This window comes from Macaca fascicularis, chromosome 13, assembly GCF_037993035.2.
Source record: "Macaca fascicularis isolate 582-1 chromosome 13, T2T-MFA8v1.1".
NCBI classification, from domain to species: domain Eukaryota; kingdom Metazoa; phylum Chordata; class Mammalia; order Primates; family Cercopithecidae; genus Macaca; species Macaca fascicularis.
This window is the reverse complement of record NC_088387.1, coordinates 94,938,049-94,948,708: the sequence shown is the minus strand read 5'-3', so window position 1 is coordinate 94,948,708 and position 10,660 is coordinate 94,938,049. Positions and strand designations below refer to the sequence as shown.

General features: G+C 48.1%; 1 protein-coding gene across 1 annotated transcript; it reads left to right on the top strand.

Annotated features, from left to right (window-relative positions):
- The first annotated feature begins 3,531 nt into the window (after positions 1-3,531).
- DNAJC5G (DnaJ heat shock protein family (Hsp40) member C5 gamma) lies at positions 3,532-9,681 on the top strand. Its single transcript, XM_074012126.1, has 6 exons — positions 3,532-3,855; positions 4,965-5,103; positions 5,999-6,212; positions 6,385-6,529; positions 8,415-8,482; positions 8,678-9,681. Exons 2-5 carry the CDS (start codon positions 4,991-4,993, stop codon positions 8,462-8,464), a joined length of 522 nt encoding a protein of 173 aa, XP_073868227.1. The 5' UTR covers positions 3,532-3,855; positions 4,965-4,990; the 3' UTR covers positions 8,465-8,482; positions 8,678-9,681.
- Positions 9,682-10,660: the final 979 nt, after the last annotated feature.

The following is a 10,660-nucleotide window of genomic DNA, read 5'->3' as shown; positions in this document are numbered from 1 at the left end:
AAATGGCTCTGGGTGGTAGTAAACGAAACAATCACTGACTCAAGGTATGATGGGAGGGCAAATGATCCAAGAAATGGTTTTAGTCTGTAATCATTCTTTGGCAGTTATTTTTGGTTTTTTATTTTCATTCTTTTAAAAACCAAATCCAATTAAGTCTTGACATCAACCCTGTGAAATGGCACAGGTTTTTATAGAAGCAGAAAAATAGACACAGAGATGAAATGATTTGTCTAAAATCACACAGCCTGTGAGGGCCAGAGCCAGAGCTAAGATCTAGGGCTTCTGACCCTGGCTTGTGTGTTCTTCCTAGGACTGAGCCAGGTGTGAGAAGAGACCCCAGCATAGAACACTCAGTCAAAGAGGTTCTGGTTTCTAGGTAAAGGCAAAGACGAGAGCCACTGGCCAAAGAAGGCCAGGCCGACTGGGCCACGCTACTCCCATCTCTGCAGTTTCCTGGCTGAAGTGACATTCTATTCAGAGCAGAGCCTCACAAGACTTACAGATAATGGCTATTTCAAGAGCTATGAACTGTGATTAGTTAGAATGTCAGAGGGCCATGATAAGAAGTGAAAACATTCTGTAGCCTCTGGCAAGATGCGAAAGGTGTTTACTAACTCTTCTCAGAACCGAATTTGCCTTCTTTCTCAGGGCTCACCTCTATGAAGCAGGGATGCAATTTCCTCTCGGGTTGTTATGAGGATCCAAGGAGATAATTAGGTAAGAGCATCTTAGAAAAGCCTCACTCACTTTTGCCTGTTCATTCAACCAACCAACATTTATTGAACACAAGAAGTGTGTTAGGAACTGGAGGGAATACTAAGACAAATAAGAAACAGGGAGTTCAGAATCACGTTATTATCTCCCCTCTTGCCTTCTTTCTGTATCATGGTTTCTTCTTGTCTAGGACCATATGAGGGAAGATGGGCCCTGTAGTCTTGTCCAGTTCCCTAGCTAAGTGCTTCTGTCCCAGGGAATTCTGAGCCCAACCTCCAGGTTACATTGGATCAGCAGAGTGCCCTCAGCTATAGCTCATTCAACAAATCATTCATTCACTTACGTGAGCCAGGCATGGCTCTAGGTGCTGGGGATACAAGGTCCCTGCCCTCATGGAGCTGTCACCTGGGGAAGGCAGCTTTTTTTTTTTTTTTTGCCCAGGCTGGAGTGTAGTGGCATGATCTCGGCTCACTGCAACCTCCACCTCCCAGGTTCAAGTGATTCTCCTGCCTCAGCCTCTTGAGTAGCTGGTATTACAGGCATGCACCACCACACCCAGCTAATTTTTGTATTTTTAGTAGAGACGGGGTTTCACCATGTTGGCCAGGCTGGTGTCGAACTCCTGACCTTGTGACCCACCTCTGTGCCTGGCTAACAGCAGCTTTTAAATCAATATGCAAATAAATATATGTTCACCAGCTGGGCATGGCGGCTTATGCCTGTAATCCCTGCAATAAGGCAGGCAGATCACTTGAGCTCAGGAGTTCAAGACCAGCCTGGGCAACATGATGAAACCTTGCCTCTACCAAAAATATGAAAATTAGCTGGACATGGGAGTGCATGCCTTTAGTCCCAGCTACTTGGGAGGCTGAGGTAGGAAGATGGCTTGAGCCCAGGAAGTTGAGGCTACTGAGCTGTGATTGTGTCACTGCACTCCAGACTAAGACCTGGTCTCAAAAAAAAAAAAAAAAAAAAAAAAAAAATTATATATATATATATAGGTGGTAAGGAGAGAGGAGTAGAACCCAGTTTAGAAGGCCTCCCTGAGGAGGCCTGAAGCTGACATCCCTGAAGGATGAGAGGTTAAGCCCTCCAGGCAGAGGGAACAACATGGTCAAAGGCTCTTGAAATGGGAGGAAACACAATGTTTTCAAATAACTAACAGGAAAGAGGAAAGTGGTGGAGCAGAGCCCAGAGCAAGCAGGACAGTGGTTCCAGAAAAGATTGGAGACGCAGAGGCAGGACCATGCTGGGTCTTACAGACTGAGGCAAGGAATTCGTTACAAGTGTACCTCTAATGCCTTCTGCTCTCTCTACCCAGTGCTGGGGAAGAAATGCGCTGGTTTGTTCTGCTAGTTCTGTCCTCCCATGATAGTCATGAAAGCTTGGGGTTAAAGAAATTTGGCATGAGACAAACCACCAAAAAAATTATCAGCTTCAGCTTCTTTTTAGGTGAGTAACCTCTATGGACTGGGTGGGTGATGCAAAGGTCTTCATCCCCTCTCCCAGCACTGATCACAGGCCTACAGAAATAAATTCATTAATTCAGCAGTCATCATGTCTGCTGCAGATGGACTCCTTCGTTCATTTGCTTAGATGGTTCTTGAGGTGGAATACTGATTTACTACTTAAAACCTTCAAGGGGGCTGGCGCAATGGCTTACGCCTATAATCCCAGCACTTTGGGAGGCCAAGGCGGGAAGATCGCTGAGGTCAGGAGTTCGAAACCAGCCTGGCCAACATGGTGAAACCCCGTCTCTACTAAAAATACAAAAAAATTAGCCAGGCATGGTGGTGCACGTCTGTAATCCCAGCTACTTGGAAGGCTGAAGCAGGAGGCTCACTTGAATCTGGAAGGCAGAGGTTCCAGTGAGCTGACATTGCGCCACTGCACTCCAGCCTGGGTGACAGAGTGAGACTCCAGCTCAAAAAAAAAAAAAAAAAAAAAAAAAAAAAAAAACCTATAAGGGGAGGGAAATGTGCACAAATAACTGTAATAAAAGGAAGACAGTGATAAAAAGCTACAAAATGGTTAACAGATAAGCATTTTCCAACTAATAAAGCTTTTTCTACTACATGTTACAGGAGCCATTCAGTGCTATTGTAAAGAAACCCAGCACTACAAAGTAGTAAATTATAAGTGATGCAAACACTACCTCCTGTAGAAACTCATGGGACGGGAGGCCAGGTAGAGGCATGCTCCCACACCTGCAGGTGGGCATACAAATCCTCCTTCTGCTACCTTTCCGGAAGAAATTTAGCAATAGAGATCAACAGCGTAAAAAAGAAAAAAAAAAAAAACATTTCGATCCAATAATTCCACTTCCAAGAATGTATCCTTAGGAAAAAAATAGAGATTTGTTCAAGGATTCCTGTTGAATTTTCCTCATAAGGTTATTACACTATCAAACAGAAAAAACTGAAACACCCAAGTTGGGTTACATTATGGGACATGCTCATGATGGCATCATATTTAATTTAAGTTTTTGAAGCACGGTAGTGACTTTTGGAAAAGGCTCGAGACATTGTTTTAATGAGATGTGCAAACTCATCATTACAATATACTAGAAGAAATGCTTTGACAAACTAAGTGGGAACAACTGGGAGAGTGAAGGATGGAGTATCAGGAACAGGGGCATACGAGTTGGGTCTTACAGGTTGTGGAGGTGTTTCCAGGTGGAAGGGAAGGAGGGACGGAGCGGAGAGCCCTAAGTCTTGAGGACAACTGGGAAGGTAACACACCTCTTGAGAAGGGCATGCAGCAGCCATACCTCTCATCCGCCACGGTCAGCAAACCCATTGTGTTTCCTGGAGTGAGGTGGGCCATCAAGATGGGTGGTGCCCTCCTGCTGGAGAAGAGGGGCTCGGCGGGAATCCCTGCCCCAAAGCCTGGCAGCAACGCTCCTCCGCTGCCCTGGGCCGCAGGCTGCTGAGCCCTCTCGCTTCCCTGCGCGCGAAATAAGTCCCAGGGCCAGTGTGGCCTCCCCACCCAGTGCTTCCGGGGGCGCCAAAAAACGACTTGCCCTGACCCGCAGCGTCGGCGCTGCGCGCAAGCGCAGTCAGCTACTGGACCCGGCCGGTGTGAAGTTTCACACCCAAGAGGATGAAGGGCACCTACCTGGCTTAACAGAACGACTCCCAGGTAAAGGGCCAGACCCGGGTGAGGAGTCGGCACAGGGCCAGAGGTGCCCTGCACACTCAGAGCTCTCCCTTTGAGCTCCTTGCCTTGCTTGGTTCTCCTGGGCCGCAGGCCTCTACCCTGCGCTCTGGGGTTCTGCTGCCTGTTCCTTGCCAGGTCTTTCCCACAGCAACGCCTTTTCTCTTCCTTCTCGAGCCCCTGAGTCCTCCTCCTCCTCTCCCCAGTGCCTCACCTCTGAGGGACAGAAGTGGGGTGGTTTGAGAGCAGGAGACTGAAGGGAAGAAGCAAGTCCGGGCCTAGCTGCAAGCACTCCCCGCCCCCGCCAGGCTCTTGGACACTTGACTTCTGTTAGGCCGCACACGGTTTGGTCTGAAGTGTTTTTCTCTTAATAGTTGTGGATCAGCCAGGCTCGATGGCTCACGCCTGTAATCTCAGCACTTTGGGAGGCTGAGGTGGGTGGATCACCTGAGGTCAGGAGTTCAAGAACAGCCTGACCAACATGGTGAAACTCTGACTCTACTAAAAATACAGAAAATTAGCCGGGCATGGTGGCGGGTGCCTGTAAGCCCAGCTACTCGGGAGGCTGAGGCAGGAGAATCGCTTTAATCCAGGAGGCAGAGGTTGCAGTGAGCCCAGATCACGCCATTACACTCCAGCCTGGGCGACAAGAGCAAAAAACTCTGTCAAAAAAAAAAGAAGTTGTGGATCTTTCTGATTCCTGATCCAATCTGTTCAGGCTGGGGCCGCCCTGGTCTTTCAAACCCGGCAGTGAGCTTGGACAGACCCAGAGGTGTTTACTCCAGGTAGTAGAAGCGCTAGACAAAATCAGGCTCTTTTCCTGGTTTAGACCTCTCCTAGCTTACAGCACCTTAGGATGTGGGATGTCTGGAGGTCTGTGTAGCTGGAGGACGCTGGGAAATGTGAGGAGAAGATGTTTCCTCCTTAAAATCTGAATGTTTCTGATCACCTGAATTCTCCTGCTAGCCACAGATCCCACTCACTGTTATCCTTGTCCTTCTGTCATCATTTACCTGCCTAATCCCTGAAGGTAGTGAGTTTCCTGTTACTGGAAGTGCACTTCTCCGGGCCCTTACTTGTAGAAGTTCTCACAGATGCGGCTTCTCCTCTGGCTCAGATCATGTCTACCATGAACGAAGCAGCCCACCGGCTATCCAAAAGTGGAACGAGCCTCTATGCAGTGCTGGAGCTTAAGAAGGGTGCCTCACCTGAAGACGTCAAAAAATCCTACAGGTTCAGACCTCAGTCCTTTATTGATCCTTGGAATTTCCCCCTTAAAGCCTTTTTCTTTCTGTATCTGTTTTGCTATCTGACTCTTCTTCTTTTTTTTTTTTTTTTTTTTTTTTTTGAAAGAAAGTCTCACCCTGTCCCAAAGCAGAGACAGAGACTGTTGAGCCTTCTGAGAAGCTGGGACTACAGGCGTGCACCACCACGCCTGGCTAATTTTTGTATTTTTAGTAGAGACAAGGTTTTGCCATGTTGGCCAGGCCGTTCTCAAACTCCTGACCTCAGGTGATCTACCCACCTCGGCCTCCCAAAGTGCTGAGATTACAGGCGTGAACCACTGTGCCCGGCCTACGACCCTTTTTTTGTTTGTTTGTTTGTTTGGAGACAGAGTCTCGCTCTGTTGCCCAAGCTGTAGTGCAGTGGTGCAGTCTCGGCTCACTGCAGCCTCCGCCTTCCTGGTTCAAGTGATTCTCCTGCCTCAACCTCCCGAGTAACTGGGATTACAGGTGCCTGCCACCACGCCTAGCTAATTTTTTGTGTTTTTGGTAGAGACAGGGTTTCACCATGTTGGCCAGGCTGGTCTCAAACTCCTGTCCTCATGATCCACTCACCTCAGCCTCCCAAAGCGCTGGGATTACAGGTGTGAGCCAATGCGCCTGGCCCTATGACCCATTTTTAAGTTCCAACAAGCCCTCACTTTGGGGCCAAATGGGGCCATCACCCTCTTCATTATAGTATGGGAAGGAGTTTAAACCTTGGATGCTTGCCTCCATCCTTGTACCACATCTCATGCATTCCTTCTGCACTCTCTAGAGACTAATCCCTGTCATTGATCCTAAGCCTCCTTCCCCAGCCATTCCCCATTGCTTCCCCACCCTCCTTTTGGGTATCGCCTGGGTAGGAAACTGGCCTTGCAGTATCATCCCGACAAGAATCCAGGGAATACTCAAGCAGCAGAAATATTCAAAGAGATCAACGCAGCTCATGCCATACTGAGCGACCCTAAGAAGCGGAAAATTTACGACCAGCATGGCTCATTGGGAATATATCTGTATGATCACTTTGGTGAAGAAGGCGTCAGATACTATTTTATTCTGAATAGTTGTTGGTTCAAGGTACACAATTCTCTAGGTCCCTTAAGAATAAGGAAAGAAGGGTGACCTTCCTCTCCTTATGACAAATGCTTCTGTTGTCTCATTTTCTGGGTGCCAGGAGGATTGAGGGAGGGAAGCTTGAGCAGTCATATAGAAAACTGCTGGACTGAGGCCATTCTCGCCTACCTTTTAGACACTTGTCATCCTGTGTACACTGCTCACTTGTTGCTGTTTCTGTTGTTGCTGCTGTTTTTGCTGTGGAACACTTAAACCACCACCTGAGCAGGATAGTGGGAGAAAATATCAGCAGAACGTCCAGAGTCAGCCTCCAAGGTCAGGTGAGAACTGTAAGCAGGGGCTGTGAGATAAGAAATGCCTGGATTGGGAATGAAAGAAATGATTGGGGTCAGGTGTGTTGGCTCATGCCTGTAATCCCAGCACTTTGGGAGGGCGAGGCGGATTACCTGAGGTCAGGAGTTTGAGACCAGCCTGGTCAACATGGAAAAACCCTGTCTCTACTAAAAATACAAAAATTAGCTGGGCATGGTGGCACCTGCCTGTAGTCCCAGCTACTTGGGAGGCTGAGGCAGGAAAATCGCTTGAACCTGGGAGGCAGAGGTTGCAGTGAGCCGAGATTGCGCCGTTGCACTCCAGCCTGGGTGACAGAGCAAGACTCCATCTCAAAAAAAAAAAAAAAAAAAAAACAAGAAAGAAAGAAAAGAAAGAGTCTGGGCACGGTGGCTCAAACCTGTAATCCCAGCAGTCTGGGAGGCTGAGGCAGGCGGATCACTAGGTCAGGAGGTTGAGACCAGCCTGACCAACGTGGTGAAACCCTGTCTCTACTAAAAATACAAAAATTAGCTGGGTGTGGTGGCGGGTGCCTGTAAACCCAGCTACTTAGGAGGCTGAGGCAGAAGAATTGCTTAAACCCAGGAGGCAGAAGTTGCAGTGAGCCAAGATCGTGCCACTGCACTCTAGCCTGGGTGACAGGGTGACAGAGTGAGACTCTGTCTCAAAAAAAAAAAAAGAAAGAAAGAAAGAAAGAAATGGTTGGTGATGAGAAAGACCTGTGAAAATGGCAGGTTAACCCCTAAATATGACAATTTCAAGTCTGGCACTGGGACAAAGTGAAGAAAAAAAAAAGATCGATACGTTTCTGTTCACCTTACATGACTGACTGACAGTTTGAATGTAGTGTCAGCTCCTGTTAAGCTAAGGAATGGGGTGGGAGAGTGTGTCTAGAAAGGACAGTAGGTGAAGACAGATTTGAGGATGCAATGTTTGTTGTTGTTGTTTAGTTGTTGGTGGTAGTGTTGTTGTTGAGACGTAGTCTCAGTCTGTCATCCAGGCTGGAGTGCAGTGGCACCATCTCAGCTCATTGCAACCTCCGCCTCCCGGGTTTAAGCGATTCTCCTGCCTCAGCCTCCCGAGTAGCTGGGATTACAGATGTGTGCCACCATGCCTGGCTAATTTTTTATTTTTAGTAGAGTCGGGGTTTCGCCATGTTGGCCAGGCTGGTCTCCAACTCCTGACCTCAGGTGATCCACCTGCCTTGGCCTTCCAAAGTGCTGGGATTATAGGCGTGAGCCACTGTGCCTGGCGGGATGCAATTTTTTCCATCTACTCAAAGGAAAGGGCCAGTTGCAGTGGCTTGTGCCTGTAATCCCAGCACTTTGCGAATCCAAGGTGGGCAGATCACTTGAGCTCAGAAGTTTGAGACCAGCCTTGGCAACATCATGAAACCCAGTATCTACAAAAAAAAAAAAAAAAAGTCAGCCGGGCATGGTGGTGCACACCTGTAGTCTCAGCTACTGGGGAGGCTGAGGTGGGAGGATCACTTGAGTCCGGGAGGTTGAGGTTGAGGTTACAGTGAGCTGTGATCATGCCACTGTACTCCAGCCTGGGTGACAGAGTGCCACCCTGTATCAGAAAAAAAAAAAGAAGATGAAGAAGGAAAGAAGGGGGGGAGGGGAAGGAGATAGGGAGAAGGAAGAAGAACAAGAAGAGGAGGAGGAGGAGGGGAAGAGGAAGAGGAAGAAAAGAAAAAAGAAAAGTCTGAGATCATTCCCACCCCAAATAAATTTTTACAAGTGGATTGAACTTCACACCAGTGCCACCTGGTGATGCTAATGAGTAACTGCAAGGTAATGGTTTTCTCATCAGTACGCCACAAAAAGTTACTAAACGTTTATATATGTAAACATATATATAATTCCATCATAGGAGCCAAAGGTGATTTTAGAAGAGAGGAAAATAGCGAAGATGATTTTTAAGAGATAAAGAAGGATGAGGTATGTAAACCGAAAGGCAGCAATAGTTATCAGATAAGAAAAGCATGTAAGCTAACTTCAGATGAGTCATTAGTAGAAAGTTTACATCTTTACAGTATGGACTATGTGTTTATAGCCTTACATGTGGGGGTTTGCTTTAAGTTCTAGGTAGTTATTCCTTCTGATTAATAAAGGGCCACCTTCTTCCGCCACTAGGTGCTGACCCAGTGAGAGTGCCTTCTGCTGCCCAGTCCCCTGGACACATTGAAGAGAGGAGCACGTAGCCCTGTCCTGACATTGACCCTGATTTGACCCCTCTTCTTTTAAGAATCTCAAGAATCTCTTCAGAAGCATTGATGACGTTGGTCCCAGTAAGGACATCACCTCTGCCCTTGGCACCACAGCTGTGTATAGATTTTGCCCAGCTACTCTTCCTTTTTAGTTGCAGTCCCAATTTTACTCCATCAGAAAGCTGCCCTCCCATGCCTTCCCTTATGAGGTCTCAGGCAGTGGTGGCAGATTTTTCCTGAAGAGACTTTTTCCTGTGCCTGCCCTGTTATTGGAACCAGTGCCAGCTGGTAGGGTCCCTGAGCCCCTTGTAATATCACCACCAAGAGCCTGATAACTGAGCAGGGCGGATCCTGTCCCTGGAGCCGCGGCACCAGTTAACTCTCCCTTGTTGCAACTCCGTGTACCAAGAACCCCTAGCATCAGCCTCATTCCTAAGCCAATAATGCCTTTATGGAGCTGGTCTCACCTTCTGGTGCCCACGGCCGTTGGCATTGCCAGCCTCATTCCATGCCACTATGAGTCAACTCAGGAAAACTGCGAGTGCATTTGAGGCTTAGGGGTAGTCATTCCATCTTTAGATTCTCCTTGGACTTCAGCTACCAGAACAGCATGCATTAGCCTTGGTCCTGTGGGTTAACTGAAGTTCAGACATCAGTGCCAGCTTGCCTCCATCCTTTTCACATCTTATGCAGGCCAATTGACATATAATTTGTTCTCAAAAATAGGGGCATGAAATATGTGATCCGGAGAAGATTGCACTTTCTGGACTCTTTTCCCACTCTTGCCTCTTTGTGCTGCTGTTTCGTATCCTCCTCACACCGTGTATTTCCTACCCACTCAGGGTCACTAGCTACTAACTCCTCAGACTTCTCTTCCTGGACTGGGAGAAGGGCTAAAGAATGGCGGTAAATAAAAGAGCTTTTGTCCAATCCCAAGGCATATTTTGGACCCAGAAAAGACAAATTGTGTCTGGGGTGGAGGAAAAAGGCCTAAAGAAATTGCTTCTTGGCTTTTTGGCTAATATCAAGTGGAGAAAAAGACCTGTAGGAGAAAAAGAAGACCAGTGCTCACAACTGGGGCGAGCCTGGCTTGGAGAGGAGGAGTCCTGGACAACTGTGGAGCTGGGGCAGAGGCTTCCTGGAGCCTTATGATTATGACTTTGTCAGTGCTCTAAAATTTCCCTGGAGGTTGATTCCCTGGGTGCCCAAAATAGGTCCCTGGCATTCATGTCCTTTCTGCCCAGCTCACCTTCTCCCAATTTCCTAACAAATTTGAAGTCCTTAGAGTGGCTCCAGGGATGTGTTCACGAACCAGAATCCCACATTTCCTCGGGCGCATGCTCATAGGTAGGTCCAGGCCTTGGCACAGTACTCATTTCTAGCCTCTTGAGCTTCATTTCCTAGGGTGATATAAGAAAAGGCAGGCAAGAACAAAAATGAGCCAGAGGTATTGGACAAGAGGCTTGATGGAGTCTCTGGAGCTGCTGTTCTGAATCACACAGTCTTGAGGAGGAGGACCAGGGTCACTGGCTGAGCCTGTGGAGGAGGCAACTGCTACTGACTCTAAGTCTGGCAAGATCTTTCCTCCCACCCTGAGCTATGTATGGGTGCTTCTCACACAGGCAGATTTAGATTCTGTGTCACTGTCCTGGAAGAAGGGCCCAAGCCAGAGCAGGGGTCCTGGGCTCAGAGGAGCCTTCAGAGTGAGAGGGCAGCACCTTTGCTGACCCACCTTTCACCGTAAGCAGTGGTGCTTGCCCCTGCCCTTGCTCAGGGGAGTCACCCATTCCTGAGTGAGTCAGGGTCACTCACTCCGTGACAGCTGTGGCTCGCCTTACATGAGCTAAATTGGGAATTGGAATGTCATGCAGATGCCCCTTGTCTCCCCACCCCCACAGTAAAATTAATC

Coding starts and splice junctions, on each gene's coding strand:
- DNAJC5G (XM_074012126.1), top strand. CDS start 4,991: ATGTCTACCATGAACGAAGCAGCCCACCGGCTATCCAAAAGTGGAACG. Junction 6,213..6,384: donor TGAATAGTTGTTGGTTCAAG/GTACACAATTCT, acceptor CCTACCTTTTAG/ACACTTGTCATCCTGTGTAC. Junction 6,530..8,414: donor GAGTCAGCCTCCAAGGTCAG/GTGAGAACTGTA, acceptor ATTCCATCATAG/GAGCCAAAGGTGATTTTAGA.